The sequence below is a fragment of the Dipodomys spectabilis genome, unplaced genomic scaffold (genome assembly GCF_019054845.1).
Source record: "Dipodomys spectabilis isolate Male_0828 unplaced genomic scaffold, ASM1905484v1 ptg000054l, whole genome shotgun sequence".
NCBI classification, from domain to species: Eukaryota; Metazoa; Chordata; class Mammalia; order Rodentia; family Heteromyidae; genus Dipodomys; species Dipodomys spectabilis.
Window position 1 is genome coordinate 43,603,624 of NW_024870731.1, and position 22,074 is coordinate 43,625,697.

Here is a 22,074-nt window from a genome sequence, read left to right on the forward strand (position 1 = left end):
AGGCCAGCACTCTACCATTTGAGCCACAGCACCACTTCCAGCTTTTTCTGTTTATATGGTACTGAGGAATTGAACCCAGGGCTTCATGTGTTCTAGGCAAGCACTGTACCACTAAGCCACATTCCCAGCCTTCATACTCCACCTCTTCTAGCACATTCTGAAGGCTCACAAAGCATGAATCATTCATTTTAAATACAGCCAAGACACAGTAGGCTTTATTTAGTGCAAAAAATATGGAATTGCTCTTTTAAAAAGAATGGAAACCCATTTTAACCACTAAGAACAACCTAGAACTGAAATTCATCCAGTTCCTAAGGTTGATGTCTGAATTTATATGAATGTTAACAAAAATTCCACCAATCACCAAATCAAAAGCAGGCTAATTGCAAGGAATACCCTATGCCAAAAGATATATAGTCATTTATTTCAAAGCTTTATGAAAAATATAGAGCTAATACAAATTTTGTTGTGGTTTTCCAAAGTCTTCAGATTGTACCTTTTTCTTTTTAAGGACACTTGAAATTGGCAGGTAAGATCCATATAAGGAGAAAAAAAAAAACATGAACCGAATCCTAAGGATTTAGTCTTAGCCGTCATTAGAGGTTGAAGAGTGCGTCCATGAGCGTGGCAGCAATGAATGCTTGTAGCCCTCACCCAGGTAAGTCATTTGTGGAGCTGCCATTTTCTGCAAGAATCCTGATTCATAGCCCAGAGTCTGTAGAACAAAGACCGTGACAGGCCACTGGCTTCACACGTTCTCATCTTGTTCAGCTACCAAATATTTTGTTGCCAAAGCAACCACTCCCAGCAAAGGACAGAACAGTTTGCAAATAGAAATGAGAGGGCTGTACCAAGCCGCTAGCACAGCAGGGTGGCAGCATGCTTTCAAAGGGTGGAAGAGTAATTGGGAAACTTAGAAACTAGGTGAATTAAATGTGTGAATTTCAGATAGGACAAAGGGATGGGCATTCAGCACCAAAGAAGAGACTCAGAAGCTGCCACTGGCGCCGGGGTCACCACCAAGCTCTCCACATGAGGCATCCAGCCTTGGCCTTAACATGATTGAAGGCATCTTCAAGTGAGTGGGTGTCTTCTGACAACAGGATGACAGGGCCTGCTTCGCCCCTGCCCACAGTGGACACAAATCTGTTGTGACCATCTGTTTCAAAGCACTGCAGAGCGAAGCACACAAGCGACCCCAGGTAACTTTTTAAAGTCCATGAAGTCTACCCAACTGAATACCTTTCCCACTTAGCTCAACTGAAGGGTATTTTCAGTAACATTCTGCCTTGCTAATTGTTCAGTGGAGGGATTATTTTGAGTTTTTCAACCTTAACTCCTTTGTGGAGTAGGAAACCAGAGCAGCCAAAAAGCAGAGCCAGGGCTGCTGGAGACTTCGCGATGATTCTGTCAAACTGTGGTGTGAAGTCCAACGAATGTTTGTATCATGATATCTTGAGTATATTTTTTTCTGTGTCAGTATTGGGACTTGAACTTTGGGCCTTGAGCTCTCGCTTGGCTTTTTTGCTCACAGCTGGTACCCTACCACTCCCAGCTTTTTGCTGGTTATTTAGAGCTCAGTTTTCAATTTTATCTGCCCTGGCTGGTTTTGAACTGTGATTGTCATATCTCATCCCCCAAGTGGTTAGGATTACAGATGAGGGGCACTTGTGCCCAGCCTTTTTTGGCATCAAATCAAGTTCTACCAGCAGATTTGGTTTTGGCAGCACTCACTGTGCCAGGCTGAAAGAGTGAGTCTTGGCAACCCAGCGCAGCCTGGCAGCGGTGGAGGCCGCCCTAGGCTCGTGTGCAGCCATGGCCCTTGTTTGGGGGGAGGGGGTGACAGGGCCGAGCCCTTCACTAGCAGGTCTGGGCTGACAGCCGAGTGGAATGCAACACCCACTCAGGCTGGTGAGCTTGGGTCACCGTGCTCACGTGGGTCCTGCCACCGGCGCCGCATACTATCAAGAAAAGGGGCGGGGAAGATGCGCGCTGGCCAACACCAAATCAGACATGCAAGTTGCCAGTGTGGCCCGTGAAGAGTGGGGTTCAAAGGGCTGTTCCGGCAGGGAGCTGGGCAGAGGTGAAGGGAGGCCCTGAGGCTCACGCAGGTGTTGGTGGGTGCCAGGCTTCCTTCACTCCAGCTTTTTGGCTGGCACCCGGGTCCGGGCAATGATGATAGGCACCAGGGCGAGGCAGCCGAACAGAAGGGCCCACAGGGGCCGGTAGAAGAGCCAGCCAGCAGCTACGGTCAGCAGGGTCAGCGAGGTGGCCATGCAGAATGCAAAGGCCTTCAGGCCAATGTTGACCAGATCTCGGAAGACGGGAAACCAGTCCACTGTGGAGGGAAGAAGGACTATGAGGCCCAGAGACCATGTCCGCACCTCCCGTCTGGTCACCACCCTGTGTGGGAGGGGCAGGTGTGGGGGAGGCAGGAGAGGTACAGCCCCTGCACCACCTGCTCTGCCCAGTCCCAGAAAAGGAGAAATGTGGAGTCCGTCTGGACTCCGGAGCTCATGCTGCCGTTAGTCTGAGGCCAGTGTTCTGGGCCGCACCGTCTCCTGCGTGGCCAGAGGCCAGAACTGCGTCACTGCTACACCTGCGGAGATCAGGCCTTGTCTGTCCTGCTCACTGATGTCTGGGGCTGGACGTGGCTGCTGTGTACCCCACTCCTGCAGGCCTCTCCTGCTCTGCTACTGCCTGAGAGCAACGCTGCACGCAACATGCGAGGAGGGGCCCCCGGCGCCAGCAGGAAGTGGCCTGTCCCCAGTCACATGGCCGACACAGGACTGGGGCCGGGCTCAAGCACAAGGAAGCCGCCCAATGAAGCCTCGGTGAGAGAGGGAGGCCTAGCGTGTGCCGCAACCCGGCTGCTTCCCTGGCCTGTGCTGGCACCCAAGGAAGGCTGGGCGGAGCACAATGAGGCAAAGGTGGGCAGACCCCTTGGTCCACCATCTCCTACACCAACCGTCTTGACTCAGAACACACCCCACAGCCTGGGCACTGGGTACCACACCGGTTGGTCACTTGGACTCGGTGGGCTCCCTGGCGCCAGCCAGCCTCAGGCCATCAAGCAAGCCCACGCACTTCCTCCTCTACCCATTCTTGCTGGCCACCCGCACCTGGTCCGGGCTGTTGCAAGGAGGAACCACAGCAGTTTTTGAGGGTTTATTTGCCAAGCATGTCACGAATCTCCCGTGGTAGATAGGAGGGAAGAAAAGCTCCAACTGGAGACAGCATGGCCTGGGTAGCCGGAGCTGACTGAACAGCGTTTAAACAGCCCCAGCTCCCTCCAGAGCTGGCCAGCGTGGTCACCGTGGCTGTGACTGTGGAGCAAAGGAATGAGGCGAGCGAGCCAGACCTTCAGATCACAGAAGCCAGGGCAGCCTCCCCAGAGGCGGCCAGCCTGCCCCTCTGCTGCCTTTCCCTGCTGTCACCTCAAAGCTAGTGGGGACAGAGAGGGCCATCTGCACAGTCTCTAACCATTAGGCCAGAAAGGCTCAGAGGACTGTGACACGTACAGGGTCTGTGGGAAGGGGGCTCCCTGGCCTTCACCCCACCTTGCACCTACCCAGGGTATAGAGGATCCGCGTCATGAGGTTGAGGCCCAGGAACATGGCTGTCCAGCCCGCCGCCCGCAGGCCCCATGTCTTCATGGAGTTGCTCTTTTGTTCCCTACGAAACACTTCCTGCAGGACAAGGTGGACAGTGTCAGGACCGTGAGGGGTGCTGAGGGAGCTGTGCCATTTGTGAACAGACCACGGAGATGGCAAACCGCCCACCCACTGCTAAGTGTTGTCCGTGTGGCACAGCACAGGACGTGGCACAGGAGGCCTTGGTAGAAGGACTTGCCTCCCCAGGAGAGTGATGAGTGCCACCCTCTGCCACACAGCAGCGGTCTCCTAGGGGCCACCACCCACCTTCCCTGAGCAGGTGACACAGGGTGCACGCTGGCCCTGGGCCATGCTGCAGAGCTGAGGCCCCCACCTCAGCTCCTTTCTCTGCACCTCGGCCACACACCTGAACAAGCTGAACCCGTGGGCTGCACGCGGCCTGCTTCTCCCCTCACATGCCAAGTGGGCCCTCCGGGTCCTGTTAGCTGTCTGTATCCACATCCCATGAGCCTCTCCTCTGCCCACCCCAGCCTACTCCCTCACCGTTCTGCTCTTAGCCCCCACATGGCCCCCTGCATGCGCTGCCTGCCACGTTGCACACCCAGCAGCCTCCGCGGGCCCTGCCACCCGCCAGCCCCTCGAGCAGCCTGTGCCAGACCAGGCCATGTGTCCAGTCGCCTCTGGGCCTCTGCACAGGTTGACTGCGTTGCCTATCATGCTCACCCACAGCCGTGCCCAGGAGCTGCGCACAGGCCCCCAGCTCAACTCAAGACGCATTTCTTCAGAGCCTTCCCTCATCTACATCATACCTCTTTCCCGTCCAGTTCTCTACGCCAATGGTAAAAGCAGTGACCTGTCACTTGACTAACCAACGTTGTCACTAGCTCCTCAGAATAACTCAACACTAGGAGCTGAGTCCTCAGCTCACTTGACATGAGATGAGGCTTGGAGAGGACTAGCAGGCAAGAGGCCAGTGCTCCTGGCAGGGGGGCCAGGGCTGGGGCACCCCTGGTATTCAACACACAGCTGAGTGAGTGGACAGCCCCCAAACAAGGCAGGGCCGGGGCTGCTGCTTGGCAAGCCTTGTGTACAGGTGAGGAAACCGCTTGGAGAGGACAAGAAGGGGAGAGTGGCTTGGGGGCCCCTGGCCTCTTGATTTGGGGGTGGGGGTTCTCTCAGAACACTGCAGTGCAGAGCTGTCCCTCTGCGAGTCACGCAGCTAGCTCCACTCCTCACTCTGAGGGCAGCTGAGACCTGGGGCTGTCCCAGCCCCCGGAGAGAACAGGGACCTAATTTTAGAACAGCCCTTGGTGACTCACGGCCCACCAGGCTGGCAAGTGGCAGCCCCACCCTGAGCCTGGTAACTAAGCCCTGCGCAACAGCATCACCGCACCGCACCCTGTCCCAGCCAGGTACAGGAGCGAGGCTGATGGGACGTCAGATGGCAGCCGAGGGCCTACAGTAACAGGAACAAGAGGGCTCAGCTGATCCCTGAGGCTTGCACACGTTTACCAAGGAGCCAGCACCATACTTTTCTTCCTGCCCAGCAGGGGCTCTCCACCTCTTCTACCTTTGCCACAGCAAGCTGGCGGCTCTCTGCCCATCCTGCTACCATGCAGGTGAGGAGGCAGTGGTGACTCACCTCTGCCGAGAAGTCACCATGGTGCAGCAGCAGCAAGGTCTCCCCGGACTTGGTGGAGTACGGGACCAGCTGGTCACCCCGCTGCCGGGCAATCACGGTGACCTGGCCAGAGAAGTCAGGGTTACAAGATGAGTGGGTTGGGGGGAACCAAAGGATGGGGCACAGGGCCGCACCAGAGCCCAACCTCTGGCTCTGTCACCCGGGGAAGGCAGTGGGGAGCCTGTCTTCACATTGCCATGGGGTGCCCTGTCCTGGGAGAATGGCCAAGGCCGGGGCTGCGGTGGGCAGGGAGGGGCAGGCTCTGGGACAGTGGGTGCAAATGTGGGGTGTGCATGGCGGGGCAGGGCCGTCTTCCTGGAGCTGGCGGTGGGTAGGACGCAGCGCCGTGGCAGGGCGGCCAGTGCAGCCTGGCCAAGCCCACATTGCCACCTCTCCTCCCTCACCTGGCCTATCTGGGCCCCAGGTGTGCTCTGCTGTTTCCTGGGTCAGATCCGGGTGGACTTCCTGACTACATTCCCAGGGTTGGGGACCAATTATGTGTTCACAGGTGACAGTCGGGCTGGGGGAAGGGTCTCGTGTGCCTGAATTGAGTCAGGTGGAATTCCGAGGCAGATTCCTCAGGAACAGCCGCGCTTGGCGCAGGGCCAGCAATGTGTGTGGGGAGGACGAGACTCTGAGGCTGACTGTGTGAAGGTGAGTGGCATGTGCGTTCCCCAGGGAGGCCCACAGTGCACAGGGTCGGCGCCCAGGGGTGCTGTGAAACCCTCAGCTGCCCCCAGGAAGCCAGGTTACCACATGGGCTGGGCCCAGGTCTGGATCATCGCTGCTCAGTCCTGCGTAGGAGAAGTAGATGCGCACATCACCAACCTGGGGGAAGCAAAGGGGGCTGAGGAGCAGCCAAATCTGCCTAGGCGCCCCCTTCCACCACCAATGTCACCAGCCCACCAGGGCTTGGTGCCCCGTGCTGGCCTTGGGGGAGGCTGCTAAGCCCTGGCTCCTGGCCTCTGCCCGATGGACAGCCCATGCCTCCCGGCCTCCACCGGTGGGCAGCCATGGCTCCTGGTACCTCCGGGTACTTGGGATTTTCACTGTGGTAGAAGTAGTCTCCCCGGCGAAGGATGTCCACATGGGGGTCCTCCAGCTTGGCCAGGCTCAGTGGCTTGAAGTTGTCGATCTTGTCAATGAGGCCTAAGAGAAGAGTAGGTAGACGCCACGGGGCCCATCGAGAACTCCCCAATCTGCAAGCCCTGCAACTTACGCCTTCCTGAGCCCAGCCATCACGGCCAGGTCCCTCTCCCCCAGCCCTTCACAGACACGCCTCTCCCACCTTTCTTATTATTGCTACTTATTTTTGAGACAGAGTCTAGACCACGTGCGCACGCTAACTTGGAATTTCCCATCTTCCCGCCTTGGCTTCCCAAGTACTGGGACTGCAGGTGTGCACGACCACACACGGCTGGAGGACTTGTTCCTGAGTCCATGCTCCCAGGGTTTCCCAGTGCCCAAGGCAGGCCATCTCCTCTACCAGCCCCGCATGGCAGTACCCCTGCACCCTTTCCCTCCCAGGCCAACTGCCCCAGGGCCTCCGGGCTGCACTGGGTCACAGGGCAGAGACTTACCTGCCGAGAGGAAGAACCTGCCGATTTGGACGAAGGGGGCTGTTGCGGTGAAGGATTCCACTGCCATGGCGCTGTGGGGGAGGGGGCATCGTGCTGGGCACGGTAGGAGCTGCCAAGCTCCTGTGCTTGTGTGTGCTGGGAGCCCCGCCCCGGGCTTCTTCACATCTACACCACCTCTGAGGGCTCCTGTCCCTGCCCTGGGCTGAACACCCTGGCTCTGTCCCTGTCCCCTAGAACTTCATGCCACCCTCCTTCGCAGAAGCACCGGCCATGGCCACGAGTGGCACGCTCGCCATTCCTGAGCAAAGAGCCTCACAAGGCCCCCGTGGGTGCCGCCACGCCTCAAGGCTGGGCAGGGCTGAGGTGCTGAGCATCCTCCTACAGGATCGCCTGGCTGACCCTTAACAAAATGCTTTCCTAGACTACAATCCCGTCAGGCCCTCTGTCCAGCTTGGTGACTGTTGGGAGAACCCTGTTTGGGCCTGTAAGGTCAGGTCTCATTTAGCTCGGGCTTGGCCTTAAAACCACGTCGTACACTCTTACCACTGCACGAGGCAGGACTGACTCAGCCAGACTTGGATGAAGAATCTGAGGCTCCCAGTAGAGGGAAAGGCTGGGCCTGAGCTCGGGGTCCAGTGCTTACCTGGGGTTTTTGTGGCCAATCTCTCGGTCAAAGTTTTTGCTGTTGACGATTTCTGACCTCCATTCCGTGTCTGCTCGGGGAGAGAGACAACTCAGAAGCAGGTAAGAGTGCTACATGGCTGCCACCGACCCGCCCAGGTCCTAATTGAATCTCTAGCACTTGGGGGCCGGGGGTCAGCTTGTGGGATGTCCTGGAGGGCTGGCCCCTAGGGCGTCCCAATGCTGGGGCTGTGCTCAAGCCCCACTGTCTTCCCCCGTTGCCAGCCTCGTCGATGGGCAGAGACTACAGATGCGTGGGCGCGTGCCACGCCTCGGCGGGGCCAGTACTCACTGTAGGAGTACCTTGTCTCCTTCTTCACCTGCCCGTCCTCCGTGTACTCCCTGCAGAGAGCACAGACACCGCGAGTCAGCCAGGCATCGCCGGACAGGAGCCACGCTTAGGGCCACAGGAAGAAGCTGCCCTGCCTGCAGGAGCCCAGCACAGATGCCCTCCTCCTGTCGCAGGTCAGACTGGATTCCCCCCCCCCCCCCAGCTGAGATCTGGCACGCCCTTAGCTCCTAAACAGCCTGGCAGGGGCTCCGGGGTAGGCCCCAAGGGCTGCCCTTCTCCAGCCTCCAGCCATTCCCACATGGCCCAGGAGGGGCTATGCTCCACACCAGCCCCTGAGAACCTGTCCCGGGCCTTCCAGTCACACTGGAGCCGGCTGTGGGAGAGGGGCTGGGACCCCTGAGCGCAGCGGGGCGCCGCGAGGGCACGCTCACCGTGCCGGGCCTGGGTTCAGTCATGCCTCCAGCTGTGTGTCCTTGTGATTTGGAGCCACTCTGCACTGGACTTTTTTTGTCACCTCCAAAAAATATCATTGGTACTAATTTTGGAATAGTTGACTTTTTTTTTTTCTAATAGGAAATTTGGAGGTGTCAAAATAAAAGCCATTTTATTTTATCCTAGTGCCTGCAACTCCTCTACCCCAACTGATGCTTCACTTCTGGCGCCTTACCTGGACTCTTCCGACTCTACCCACTGGTACATCTCCACGTGCCGCCGCAACTTCACAGCTGGAAGATGGACCCCATAGTTTGGGTCAGACAAGAGCTTCAAAAGGAATCAAACCAGAAAAATAAAGGTAAGACCCCCAGCAGCCAGAATCCCTGTTTTATAGGAAGCCAGAGAGGAGACACAGAGGCAGACACTAGGACCAAGAATGAACAGCCACACGTCGGAGGACCCAGTGGAGCTGCGTGTCCCAGGCTCCGCACGCCAGGCAATGAGTGTCATCCCGGAATATAAGGTCGGGCTGTATGCGCCCCAGAGCATCGCCAGCAAGTACTGGGCACTGAAGTTACTGCCGAGCTGCAGGAGCCAGAGCAGTTCCCCTACCCCAACCACGGAGGTGGTGCCACATCAGACACTGGCACCATCCCCCGACAGTCCCCATCTGATGGGAGCCACGCCCACGCCCTGAGCCGTGGTGCCAGCAGCCACGGCCACGCCTACCTTGGACGTTCGCAGGGCCCCAATGATGTGCACCAGCCTCCCCTCATTTTCAGGAGCCACGACGTGGATGCTGTCAGGAGACACCACGAGCGACAGCCCCTCCGCCAGTGAAGTGGCTGTCTTCAACGCACGGCCCTGCGGGCGGAGTAGAGCAGGAATGGCTGCCACTGCGACTGCCTTGCCGCCTCAGGAGCACAGGCCCAGCTCCCCACTCTGTGCTGGCGAACTGAGGCCCACCAAGTGCAGAGTCAGCAATGGAACCCAGGATTCCTGCAGACCCCTCCCCTCCGCCCCCTGGCTTGGCACCGCAATCCTGTCGGGAAGGACTGGTGGTTCTGTTGCCCAGTGCTCACCCCCACCTTTCCTCTGCTTTCTACAGTCCCACGTGGCTTACACCAGCCAGCCTGAACCATTGTCTGGATCACGTGACCTGAGCTCCATCAATCAGAACACGTGCCCCCTGGCCACAGCACTGGTTCAGAGGACTAGCCCCAAACAGGGCCACTGGGAGCCCCTAGAACTTCCAAGAAACTGACTTAGAGATAGAGATGGCAGTGCCTCTTTTCTCCAGGACTTCTAGGCAACCTGGATATGAGCCTAGAAAGGTCTGCTCAAGAACAATGCCACAGCAGATTTTTGAAGTCATGGAGATTCCTGGTGACCAGGCAAAAACACTCTGATCCACCCAGGTGGGAAGTGGGGTTTTCAGGCATGTGAGCTATTAACCCCTTCCTCACTGCCATTTGTTATGAGGTGGGTCACAACTGGAAGAATCGAGATCCATTCACCCTCCTCTTCCTTGTCTGGGAAACTTAAGCCTGTTATTACCAGATCCAAACTTTGGGTTCAAAGCTTTTGTTCCCTGAATCTGTGGGGACCCTCACTCCACACAGGGGCACCCCAGACATTTTACCTCATTAGTGAAAATTAAGTAGAAAGAGAGCAGGAAGGTCATGAGCCCCACAAACATGCCTCCCGAGGTCTCACTCAGCCGCTCCAGAAAGCCTGGCTGGGGGTCGGACGTGGTTTTGACATGTTCTCTCCTGGGACCAGTACTGGAATACTAAGGAAAACAAACACGTTAGGAAGTCTCCCTCACACACGCCAAAAAGGAAGCAAGAAACCACGGGCCTACTGTGTGCTCACCTAGCACTGAGACAACCTAGCTTCCATCCCAGCATCAGAATGGTACTTTAAAAGCGCTGGTAGCTCATGCATGTAACCAGAAAAGGCTGGGTTGGAGGCTCAAATCAACCGCAAGCCCAGCAAGCTTCGTGTGTGTGTGTGTGTGTGTGTGTGTGTGTGTGTGTGATTGTATGTTCACATGCGCATGCTCTTTATTTACATTGCTTCTCTTAGATTAAGTTCTAATTACACACAATAAAAGCATACAGACAGTGTATAATGGGTAGATTTTGATAATAGATTAGGGGACCAGCAGGGGCTCCTGAAACAAGCACCCTGAAGACATCAAGCGATGACACTCCTGGCAGTGGACTTGCTGTGACTGGCCGGGGCCCCGAGAGGATGTGCTTATTTAAGAAGCTGCCAAGCTATTTTATGAAGAGATTGCTGGAAATGTGTTCTTACTGAAATTGGACAAGTACTGGCTATGCTTTCTAAGGCTGTGCCGCCCCTGTGGGGCCAGAAGCAGACAGGTGACAGCTACAACCAACACCAGGAGGCCATGCCGAGAGAGGTGGCCCGTGCAGGGGAATCCCTTCCAGCTGGATGGCAGGCAGGCTGACTGGAGGAGGGGGCGGTGGGTGGGATGAAGAGGTAACCCCTGGGGACGGATACCTGGCAGGGGAGGTGAGGGAGCAGGGAGTGGTCTGGGGAGCAGTGCTATCTGTCTGGCTGGTTGTGCAGAGTGGGCGGGAGATAGGGCAACCCGGCATGTCTGGGCAGCTCCTGGTAGGCCTCACACTTCAGGTCAGTGGCTCAGGCTCTGCCCAGACCGTACCAGGGGCAGGACTGGAGTTCAGTCTGCTGCTGATCATAGGGTCATCACAAAGAGCAAAATACCTGAGCTTAGATCCTTGTGCATACTGGTACAGGCCGAGAACCTGAGTGTACCATTACTAGGCATTCTCAGCCCCACACCTGGTAAGTCCTGTGTAAGAGCTAGCTAGCAGGAATGTTGTCAGATTCTTCACAACTGGGTCAGAGGCTGGCAGCCAGGCTGGGGGTGTGCTGACAAAAACCACAAAGATGCAAAGAGGTTCCCAAGTAAGCCAGCAATCATGGCACCAGGTGGGGCAGTATCAAGAGCAAGGACTTGAGTCAGTCTGTGAGCAAAGCCGATGCTATCTTCTAACTGTCCTGACACCACCAGTTAGGGCCTGCCGGGGGCAGACAGCCACAGCACCAGAAGAGCAAATCCCTGCCCGGCAAGTAACTGACCACATGGTTACTAAGGAGGGCAAGGGGTACAAATCTTAGCAGACCCGTCACTCTCCTCTCCCCTTCTCCAGACTGCCTCATCTCTTGGGCTGTAATGTCAGTGGTACTTTGGGTGTCAGTTGTAGAAGGCACCCCTTCCTCCTGGTCCCTCCTCAGCCAACACCAAAACAAGGGAGTCTGGGTGGTAAGCACACCTTGCAGGGCAATTGTCATGCTAAATTAATTCAGTGCCTCTGCTCCACCCTCTGTCTTCAGATCTTCCCACAGATGGGCCCAGCTACTTGGAGGGATGGGCACAGATGTGCCCAAGTCCCAACACATCCCAGATGCGGTCTCTGCCAGGACCGCGGTGCTAGCCTGTGAGGACGGCTCACACACAGAGTAGCCGCCACGCTCAGCATCCTGGCTAGAACGTCACAGCCACAGATCCCAAGAAGGAACACACAGCTGTGGAGTGGAGAGTTAAGAGTCGCCCCGGGGCTGCCTTCGGCACATTCCCATGCCCAGCTAGCTGAGGCACCGACGGGGCAAATTCTCCCTCTCCAGTCCGGTGGTGGCAGGAGGGGGGTGGGGGGCGGGCGGCGGGCACCGCTGGGACCCCGAGTCTCACAGGCCACCTCGGAGGCCTTTGAAGGTGCAGCTTCTGGACCCTCGAGGGGTCCGCAGGTGGGGCGGCCAGGGCCGAGGTGGGGCAAACGCTGGCCTCTCCGGAGGCGCGGGCCGAGCGGCCCGGGAAGCGGGTGTAGCCGGCCAGGGAGGGCGCGTCCGGGCTGGCGGCGCTCCGAGCTGGCTCCGGGGCTCTCCTCGGAGGCGGCCTGAGTCACCGGCTTCCCCCACGCCCCGCGCCCGGCTGCGGTGCGGCCTCGTGGGTTGAATGAACAAGCAGGAGGTCGGGCCGGCAGCCCCGAGGAGACCGCGGGCTCTGCGGGAGCCCGGCCTGGCGGGCTCCGGGCCGGCCGCGGCCGGCAGCTCGGACGCTCCGCCAGGGCGGGGACGGCGGCGGGCCCGGCCGCACGCACCGGCCAGCCGGCCGCGAGGTCCGGAGACCCGGAGACACTTACGTTCGCCGCCATGCTGGGCCTCGGCTCGCCGCTGTCCGCACTGCTCCGCCAGGCAACGAACTGACCCACGGCCGGAGCGCGGAGACGCACGGCTCCCCGCCTGCCTCAGAGCTGCAGAGCTTCTCGTGGAATCCGGGACTAGGCGGGACCCACTGGCCGTTGCCGCCCCACGGGGGCCGCGGCCTCGCTGCGCACGCGCGCCGCCAGGCCTCCTGGAAAATGTAGTCCGGGGAGGGGGGAAAACAGGTGCTTTCGACACAAAATTGCGACCCGCTCCGTAACCCATGGATGCGCCTGCGCGCCTCAAGGTTTCTGGGAAATGTAGTTCTTGCGGTCGGGAGAGCCGCTGAGCGGCGCACGGCCTGCTGGGAAGTGTAGTTCCCTTCGGAGGGGCCGGGCCGGGGCTGTGAAGGCGCGGCGGCAGGCGCGCGGCGGGCAGGCCTGGAGGGGGCGGAGGCGCGCGGGCCTCTGAGCCGCCCGCGGTGCCGGAGGAGAGCGAGGTCACGGCGCCCAAGTGTATCCGCTCCGGCCGCCAGAACCGCCGCGTCTGTGAGGTCCCAGCGCCAGGCGCAGCCATGGCCTACTGTCGGCAGGAAGGTAGGTCGGGCGGCTGCCATGGAGAAGACCCGCGGTCCGTTCGGCCCGCTCAGGCCCCTCGGCCCCTCGGCCGGGCGGGCGACCGGGGCGCCGCCACCGCCGGGACCCTCGAGACCCTGCGGCGGGGCCGCCTCCGCGTTGGACCGGCGAGAAAACCGACGTTCCGGAAGGAACCGGCCGGCCCAAGGTCACGGCGGGCCGCGGGCCGGGCCTCGGGGCCGCACGTGGGGCCGCCCCAGCCGGGCCGCCGGGCGCGGGGCGCGCGGGCGCCGCCGGGAGAGGTTGGGGCGAACCGCTGCGGGCCGCGGCGCCACGTGCGTCCGCGCCGCGCCGGCCCCGTAACCGCCGGGGAGGCGGCCGGGCCGCGGCGCCGCGGCGCGTCCGTTGCGCTCCGCCTCGGGGCCGGGCGCGGCGCACCTGCGCGGCCCCCCCCCCCCCCCGCCGGGCTGTGCGGTGCCGTCCGCCGTCCGGGTCGGACACCGCCCCCCCCCCCCCGCACCCCTTAACGGAGTTGGGGCCACAGGTTTCCTCGCGGCTTCCCTCCACCCAGCGGCGCGGGAGAATCGGACTGCCGGTGCCCCCGAGCTGCCGGCGGGCCCGTTCCCGCTCCCAGTCTCGGGTCTGGCGAATCGAGAGGTCGGGTGCCATTCACTTAGCAGAATGAGGTCCTGGCGGATAGTCCGACGCCGGCTGTTTAAGGTAGCGAAACTGAAACCGCCGAGGCAGGCGACCCTCCTGAGGTCACTCAGCCAGTTAGAGCTGGCGCGGGCCGAGCTGCCCCCTTCCCCGGGTGAGAACGCACTCCCGGCTCCAGTGCCCGGAAGCCCCTTCCCCCACCGCCGCCTTGGGTCTCTAGTCTTCGTTCTCATTTGGTCTCTCCAGATCTAACTGATTTCCTCCGCTGGCAGATTGATTTTGAGCCCTTGCGTCAATGGGCTCTGCACTTAAGGATTTCCCCTCCTTTTCTTGGAGGGTTTTAGAGTCTTCATTCTCTGGAAAGGAGGACAGGGTCCGGCTGGCTGCTAACACAGCAGAGATCAAGAGGAAAACACTCACCTAGGGGCTGGGAGCCTGGCCAAGTCATAAAACCCTTGGGTCCCAAGTTCAATACCACCAGCAAACAAAGGATAGAACTGCTCACTTGTAGACCTTCCCTAGCTTTTGTCTTGTCCTTAGAAAGTGCTTTTTCTTGTTCTGCTCGGTAATCTTTTTTCTTTCCTGTGGGATTTAAGAAAGCGCTTGCCTGCCTGCCTCTCAGCCTTAGCCTTTCCCACTGTCTACCACTTGGTCTTTTTTGCCAGTGCATCCTTTCCCGAACTCTACCTACTGTGGACTCTGTCCTTTAATGTCTAACTGATGTCTCCTTCTCACACTTTGTGTCTCTCATGGCTTTTTTTCTGTTTACTTACATATTTTTTGGTATTACTGGGGCTTAAACTCTGGGCTTTGCTCTGTCATGAGCCATGCCCCCAGCCCTGTGTCTTTTATGAGAATCCTAAATTCTGAAATTATCTTGCATATTTCTTTTTATTTCCTTTTTAAAAAAATTAGGTTTCATTATTTATTGGAGGCAGGGAGATTTCACTGTTACCTTTCTACCCTACAGACTTCTTATCACTGCACCTCCTGCCTCTCCTCTACCAAGCTGAGGGCTAGCCAGTGAGGGCTTCCCGGAGAAGCAGGGCACAGAAGACAAAATGTCAGCACTTTCCAATATTGTTGGAATCTGCCCCTAGGGCCATGAGGATAGCTGAGGTGTCCTGGGCTGTGGTCCTCCCTCCCTCTGGCCATGGTTAGTTTGCTTCCAGTGCAGTCTTGACCCTGGATGTCTGTCCCTCCTGTTGCCTGCTCCTTTTCGAGCTGGGTCCTGGGGCATTTCCCATAGGCTGGCTTCCTACGGGGCTAGTGCTGGGTGGGCTGCGTGGCTGGCAGCCCGGCCTCCACATCACCATACACTTAGTTTGTCCAGGTTCTCAGCCATCTTCAGGCTTTCTGAACCCTGTGGGAAAACTCCAGGGGTACCAGAGAGTACATTTTTCCCCTCTTTTGTTCCATATTGACACCATGCTTTGAGTTGCCTGTGCAAAGGAAAACAGTGGGCATCTCTGTCATATTCATGTGAAAGTACTAAGGGTGTGCATTCTGCAGAACTGTCTCATGCTTATTTTGTATCCTAAGGGTTGAACACTTTCAATATAATAGTACAGCTTTTTGGGTTGTATCTGCTTAAAATCCTGAACCAGATGAATGGGTCAAATGAAAGAACTTTGAAGTCAATGTCACAAACTAAAACTGTAATTTCCATCCTCCCTTCTGTCCCCTCCCTCTCCTTCTTCCTCTCCCCCTCTTCTTCTCCCTCTCCCCATCTCTATCCCTCTCCCTTTTTTGATTTTTTTTTTTTTTTTGGTCGGTCGTGGGGCTTGAACTCTGGGCCTGGGCGTTTGTCCCTCAGCTCTTCAACTCAAGGCGAGCGTTCTACCACTTGAGCTACAGCGCCACTTCCTCTCCCTTTTTTGAGACTGGGACTTGGGCTTGCTATCTGACTCACCTAGTGGCTGGCACTCTACTACCTGGGCCACATCTCCAGCCCCCTGATTTTCTTTGGTTTCTCAGCCCTTCTCTCCAGCCTGGGGAGCACCGGGTGCAGCACTGCCAAACCAGGTGCTTGGCTACAGGCCCTCTGAACATCCCTGGCCCTTCATCTCCAAAGGTGGGAGGGTTGCCTGCAGCTTGGAGCAGAGCAAGGAAGGAGGGTCACGGGTGGGGAGGACAGCCGCAGGGCCTTGGGAATTTTCCAGGGTTCTCTTTTGGGAAGAGGGAAGCACTAGTCCTTTCTTGGTGGAAGAGAAAAAGACTTGCCATATTGGAGGGCCAGTGACAAGTTTGGGGGATCAGCGTTGGCTGGATTGAGATTTCATCTGCTGCCTTCCTCCATGCCCACGACTGTGGTGGAGTTTTGGTTTCAGGCGAGGCTCCTAGGGGTGTGGTTTGATCAGAGGCCCCTTCTGGGAGCTACACATGGGACAGTCCTAGACTTAAGTAAACTTCCTGCTCTCAAATGAAATGTCTCTTCTGTTCTCCAAACACCAGGGAAAGACCGAATCATATTTGTGACCAAAGAAGACCACGAAGCTCCCAGCAGTGCAGAGCTGGTGGCTGACGATCCCAACGACCCATATGAGGAGCACGGTGAGTGACCCGGGGCCTCCTAGGGAACCACGACACATTCTGAGCAAGGTGTGGTGTTGGCAGTTCTGCTGCCTCCTTAGCCGGGCTGGCCCGCGGCCCCACCCCAGCCCTGGCCAGCTCTGGCCCCGCGGGCACCGCAGGCGCTCTGCTGCCTCCCTCCAAGCCAGCTGCCGGGCAGCCACCTCTCCGGGCTGAGACATTCACGCCTCTTCTTTCCCCAGGGTCTGCAGGTCGCATGCTTCATGCTGATTAAGTTTGGGGGGAGTTAGTTACAGGTAGCTTACGGTGACAAGGATCCATCTGCCTGCTTAAGTGACCTTGAATTCCGCACTGGCATGCAAGTAAGGTGCAGAGCCTGCTTTTTCCTGTGAAGTGTGCTAGCATACATGGTTCACGCCACACAGCTGCAGGCCTCAGCCACGCCAGTCATACTTCTATGTGTTCCTTGGTAACCAAATATAGAGGTGGCCATGTGGGCCTAGAACATCATCTGCTGGAATCCCAGCTGCTTCTCACCTGTGGAGAGTGATGGTGTGTGCAGTATCCAGATGTCCACACATCCTCAACAATACTCAGTTCATGCCAGTGGCTCATGCCTGTAATCCTAGCTACATAGGAGGCTGAGATCTGAGGATCACAGTTAGAAGCCAGCCCCGGCAAGAAGGCTCCGAGACTCTTATCTCCAATTAGCCACCAGAAAACTGGAAGTGGCACTGTGGCTCAAGTGGTAAAACACTGACCTTGAGTAAAAGACCTCGGGAACAGCGCCCGGGCCCCACGTTCAAGTCCCATAACCAAAAAACGGCGGGGGGGGGGGGGGAAATGCCCCCAAAATGTACTTGGTTTATCCACCAAAACGACACCTGACACCTATGGTATTAACTCAGGCTTCCAGAGCCAAGTGCTGAGAAGTCGGTGAAAGCTTGAAGCAGCAGCCCCAGGATGTAGGCTCTTGGATGGAACTCTCGTTAGCCCGCTGCTCCTGGGGGTAGGGCAAAGCCGAGGACACATAGCTAGCACTATGTGACTATACAGACTCCACACAGAGCCAGAGAGCTCTAAAATGATTGCTAGAAGAGTAATGTCAGCAGTGTGTGTGTGTGTGTGTGTGTGTGTGTGTGTGTGTGTGTGTGTGTGTGTGTGTGTTAATGGCATTTGAATTCAGGGCTTCAGGCCTGCTTAGGTGGGTGACTACAATGTGAGACACAGATCCTTGACCCCAAGTAGATCTCTCATTTTTGCTCAGATTTGACCTTGGACTATGATCCTCCTTACCTATAGCCTTCTGCCTAGCCAGGATCCCAGGCTTGTATCATCACACTCAGCTTGTTGTTTGAGACGGAACTCTCACAGTTTGCCTATGCTGACCTCAAACCACAATCTTCCTACTAATCTCTACCTCCTGAGTAGCTGGGTTTACAGGTGTGAGCCACTGCACGTGCTGATTCAGCATTTTATAAACAAAAATAAATCCCTTGTCAATCGCTCATCTTTAGGTCCAAATTAGTTAAGCACGCTTCACTATTTGATTGAGAGGTCAGCAGGACGAGTCAGAGTTTGCTTTGCTAGCCTCTCAGTGTTTAAATTGTATGTCTGGACTTCACTTCTGAAGCCACCATCAGTGGACTGATACTGAGCCCCTGATGAAAACTGACTGCCCGTGCTCTGTGTAAGGTGCTCTCGTTCCAGCCCACTCACCCCGGAGAAATCATGAAGAGGGACATCTGCAGACCTGGTTGTAATTTTCAAGTGTCAATAGTACTTCTTTGGGAAACTGATTGTACAGGGTTATTAGCAGATTTGAGTCTCAAGCAGAAGTGGCAGAAGATGAGCTGTGTGCCTGAGAAGTTGCCCTGCGGCTGTTGTGGTCAGAGGCAGGACGGCTGCTGTCTCCGCTCTGACTCCTCTTCATAAGGAAGGAGCAGTGGCAGCAGCTGTGGATGATCAGCCACGCTTCCCAAGCTGGAATTAGGCGGGGCTCAGAGTGGCCCTGGGCACAGAGTGCTATGCTAAGCTCTCCCTGCAGTGAAGGATAATGCGTGCTTCCAGTGGACATTTTGAGTGCTTTCTTAGAGAGCATCTTCTGGAATGTATGAATCACTTTTCTGTGTCAAAGCCATCATCTTAAAAGCATTAGGAAAGCCGGGAAATATTTTGATGTGCACAAAGTTCAAAGTAGATAGGACAAAGAGTCCCATATAACACAAACTGAAAACACTTTCCTAATCTTACTCCCTTCCGACATGTGTGTGACATGTTGTTTGTCTGTTATAGGCTGGGGGTGAGCCTAAGGGCCTCGTGTATGCCAGGCAACGGCTCTACCACTGAGCTGTGTACCAGCCCTCAAACGGTTTTTGTTGTTGGTCCTGGGGCTTGAACTCATTTCCTGGACTGTCCTTGAACTCCTTTTGCTCAAGTCTAGTGCTCTACCACTTTGAGCCACAGCGCCACTTCAGTTTTCTGGTGGTTAATTGGAGGTAAGAGTCTTACGGACTTTCTTGGCCGGGCTGGCTTTGAACCGTGATCCTCAAATCTCAGCCTCCTGAGTGGCTAGGGTTATAGGAATGAGCAACCTGGTACCCAGCTTGATATTTTCATTTTTATCCCTTTTTTGCTAGCATAGTTATAGAGAGGAACATTTCATTGCTACATTTCCACATTTTCACAGTGTATTCCAGTCTTAACCCTTTATGGCTCTCCCTTCTCTCGGTCCTTTCTTCCCAGAATTTCAACACTGGCGTACTATTCAGCAGTGCCACTGGTTTTTCATGGTATACCATAAGGATTATCGTCTTCCTCGTCTCTCCCCAGACTGCAGAGCAAGAGGCAGTAAAGCCAGGGAGCTGGGGGCATCTGGTCCCCATGGTCTGTGTGGGAGGTGGCAGAGCAGGGTTGCTCCACCTAAGACGCTGCTTCCTCTTTGGAGTAGAGGATTGCTAGCCTTGAATTCGGTAGCTCAGCTCATAGCACTGGGAGGCAGTGTAGAGTACAGATCAGTGCCACCTGTGGGAAGGATGCTGGTGGGCGCCCTGCTAAACCGAGGCGTGCTGGGTTTGTCCCAGGTGTCTAAATCGGATCCAAATGGAGAGGTAGGTCCCAAGGGAGTGCCCTGCAGGCACTGTGAGGACTGGACTGGCTTTGCCGGTGTGAAACCAGAGAGAACATCTCACCTTCTCCTCGCCCATCTTCCTGTTCCAGGACTGATACTGCCAAACGGAGACATTAACTGGAACTGCCCGTGCCTCGGGGGGATGGCCAGCGGCCCCTGTGGGGAGCAGTTCAAGTCGGCCTTCTCCTGCTTCCACTACAGCACAGAAGATATCAAGGGGTCAGACTGTGTAAACCAGTTCCGGGCCATGCAGGAATGCATGCAGAAGTACCCTGACCTCTATCCCCAAGATGACGATGACGACGAGGAAGGGGAAGAGAAGCCAGTGGAACGTGGTCAGGAAACGGCCCCTGCTGAGGCTGCTGCTGCCCAGGAGCAGGGGTCAAGCTAATGAAGGCCACAGGCACTGAGTTCCACCCTCCATGTCACAGGACACGAACCTTTCACAATGCCTTTCAGTCACCCTCTGAGAAGAAGGTGTCTTTCCCTCTTGTTCTGTGCACTGTAATGTTCAAAGTAATTTATTTTGATGATGGAGTCTTGGCTCCTTGCCATATACACTGAAAAAAGGAGGGTTGTGTGTCTGTGTCTCTTGCACAGACCTGTCAGTGAGTGTGGCTGCCCCGTGTTCTCAGACGGCCCTGACGTTTCCAGTGTGGAATAATGTGCTGAATACCTCAGCAAGCAGAAGTCATTACAGGAGCATTTCTGTTGAGTGAACCTATTTGTTCTGATTGTGTTCCCTGTTGTAGATTTTATACCTCTCTGGGAAATGAAATAGAAGCAAAACGTTTCCTTTGCACATGCCGGCATGGGCCGCTCCTGTTGGAGGAGGTCAGTGGTCAATGCATTTCTCAAGATCTGTCTTGCTCTGGAGTGTGGGAGAGGCAACTTCATTCCTGGAACATTACTTTCCTTGTTTGTATTGAGCTCTAGGCTCCAGGTTCTCTGATTCCGAATCTCTTTGTGAGTAGGGGGAAAGGTGGTTTTGCTATTCCTTGTTTTCCTGTTCTGAGCGCCCTGGCTTGGGGCCTGTTCACGCAGCACGCAGTCCTGTCGGGCATCTTCCCGAGAGTGGGGACCTCATTGTTGCCAGAACAGCAGCCAAAGAGGAAGCCGTGTGAATGAGATACTTAATTAAAAGCCAATGTGATTTTTAACTGACTTTGATAAGTCTTTTTTCTCACTAGTTAGAATTTCTGTTTGAATTCTAGACCTTAAACATACATTCCTCTCCTGACTCGTCACCTCAAGTAGCTGAGATTACGGTGTGTCCCAGTGTGTCCCACATGCACTGTTTTGATGTAAGGAAATACAAATTAGGAAAAACTCAACAGAGATTCCTCTGTAAAGATCCTAATAAACTGGCTTGAGTCTGCTAATGTGTGTGGAGTTCAAAACCAGCCAGGTTTTCTTTGCTGAGCAGTAAGGCAGGGTAGGTCCTTCCCAATGAAAAGGAGCTGCAGCACCGCCCCGCAGGTCAGGGTAACTGCTGGGTAGTTTTAGGCCATGCTTCCTGTGACCTGAGGGGAGTAGTTACTTCCTAAAACTTAGCTGGGAACCACAAGCGCTGTCTCCATTCCCTGCAGCTCTGAGTCCTAGGCTGGTTTCCTGGGGTCTCTAGCACACCCTCGTAGTAGGCTTGTTGTGGTTGCTTCCTGGTTTCACGGGGCTTTCCCAACACTGCTGGTCTGTGGCAGGATCCCAGTACACGGAATCTTGGATTGAGGGCCTGAGTTACCCATTGGTTATTGGCTAGAGACCTCCCTCAGTTCCCTGCCCGGTGGTTGGACCTCATGTTAGGTCATCTCACAACTTGGCATGTGGCTTCTACCAAGCAAGTGAGAGCAAACGAAGCCATGGCCGTTTTGTAACCTGGGCTGAAACCACCAAGCCACACCTCCTGTCACAGCCATATTCCAGAGTTGAGTGTGGCTCACAGCCCACACAAGTGCTAGCACACCAGAGAAGTGCCACCATGCTCAAGCATGCACCCCACACCGACTGGACTGCAGGGTCTGTGCTCCCATGGTTAAGAGGGAGGCGTGTGGGGCACCTCCCTGTACCTCCACATGTTCAGCACCCTGCCCTGCCCCGATTTTACAGATGCTTTATTATGGAATCATGACTGGCTTAATGTTTGGCCTTCAGCCACTCATTAATACACCAAAAAATACTTAGCGGTTCCCAGGGGTTGAGGAAATAAAAACAGAGTGTTTCTTACATAAATCACAGTGCCACAATCTTCTCGTCTTGACCATTATCATTAACTTAGTGGTCCTTCTGATTAAGTAGAAAATAAACACTGGGCATGGCTGTGCACACCTATAAACACTGCACTGGGAAGGCTAGGCACCAGTTACTGACGAAGCTGTCTTCTCCAGTGCGTTTTGGCACCTTTGTTGAAAATCCGATGGGCATACTTGTGGGGTTTTTCCTGGGTCTCTTGGTCTATGTGTGTGTTTTGTGTCAGTGCCCGGCTGTGTTCATTATGACTGGATTAGTGGCAGCTGCTATCATCACACCTCCAGCATTGCTCTTTGTCTTTCATGTTACCACATGATCGTGTGTGTGTGTGTGTGTGTGTACGCGCGCACATGCGCATGCTAGTCCTGGGGTTTGAACTCAGGACCTGGGTGCTGTCCCTGGGCTTTTTTTTTTTTTTCTTGCCAGTCGTGGGGCTTGAACTCAGGGCCTGGGTGC

General features: G+C 56.0%; 2 protein-coding genes across 2 annotated transcripts; one reads left to right on the forward strand and one right to left on the reverse strand.

The window, feature by feature from the left end:
- Positions 1 to 1,585: 1,585 nt before the first annotated feature.
- On the reverse strand, positions 1,586 to 12,639 carry Tmem43 (transmembrane protein 43). The gene is made up of 12 exons (XM_042679913.1): positions 12,477 to 12,639; positions 9,926 to 10,075; positions 9,013 to 9,147; positions 8,516 to 8,610; positions 7,849 to 7,898; positions 7,519 to 7,588; positions 6,876 to 6,946; positions 6,323 to 6,444; positions 6,049 to 6,123; positions 5,257 to 5,358; positions 3,572 to 3,689; positions 1,586 to 2,338 (listed from the first exon to the last, which is right to left on the reverse strand). The coding sequence occupies exons 1-12, from the start codon at positions 12,486 to 12,488 to the stop codon at positions 2,136 to 2,138; spliced, it is 1,203 nt and encodes a 400-aa protein (XP_042535847.1). The 5' UTR covers positions 12,489 to 12,639; the 3' UTR covers positions 1,586 to 2,135.
- A 262-nt stretch (positions 12,640 to 12,901) lies between these two features.
- Positions 12,902 to 20,531, forward strand: Chchd4 (coiled-coil-helix-coiled-coil-helix domain containing 4). Its single transcript, XM_042679892.1, has 3 exons — positions 12,902 to 13,073; positions 16,164 to 16,262; positions 19,461 to 20,531. Exons 1-3 carry the CDS (start codon positions 13,052 to 13,054, stop codon positions 19,760 to 19,762), a joined length of 423 nt encoding a protein of 140 aa, XP_042535826.1. The 5' UTR covers positions 12,902 to 13,051; the 3' UTR covers positions 19,763 to 20,531.
- The last annotated feature ends 1,543 nt before the right edge of the window (positions 20,532 to 22,074 follow it).

Coding starts and splice junctions, on each gene's coding strand:
- Chchd4 (XM_042679892.1), top strand. CDS start 13,052: ATGGCCTACTGTCGGCAGGAAG. Junction 13,074..16,163: donor GGCCTACTGTCGGCAGGAAG/GTAGGTCGGGCG, acceptor TCCAAACACCAG/GGAAAGACCGAATCATATTT. Junction 16,263..19,460: donor CGACCCATATGAGGAGCACG/GTGAGTGACCCG, acceptor TTCCTGTTCCAG/GACTGATACTGCCAAACGGA.
- Tmem43 (XM_042679913.1), bottom strand. Junction 3,690..5,256: donor ATGGTGACTTCTCGGCAGAG/GTGAGTCACCAC, acceptor CTTGTCCTGCAG/GAAGTGTTTCGTAGGGAACA. Junction 2,339..3,571: donor GCGGATCCTCTATACCCTGG/GTAGGTGCAAGG, acceptor TTCCCTCCACAG/TGGACTGGTTTCCCGTCTTC.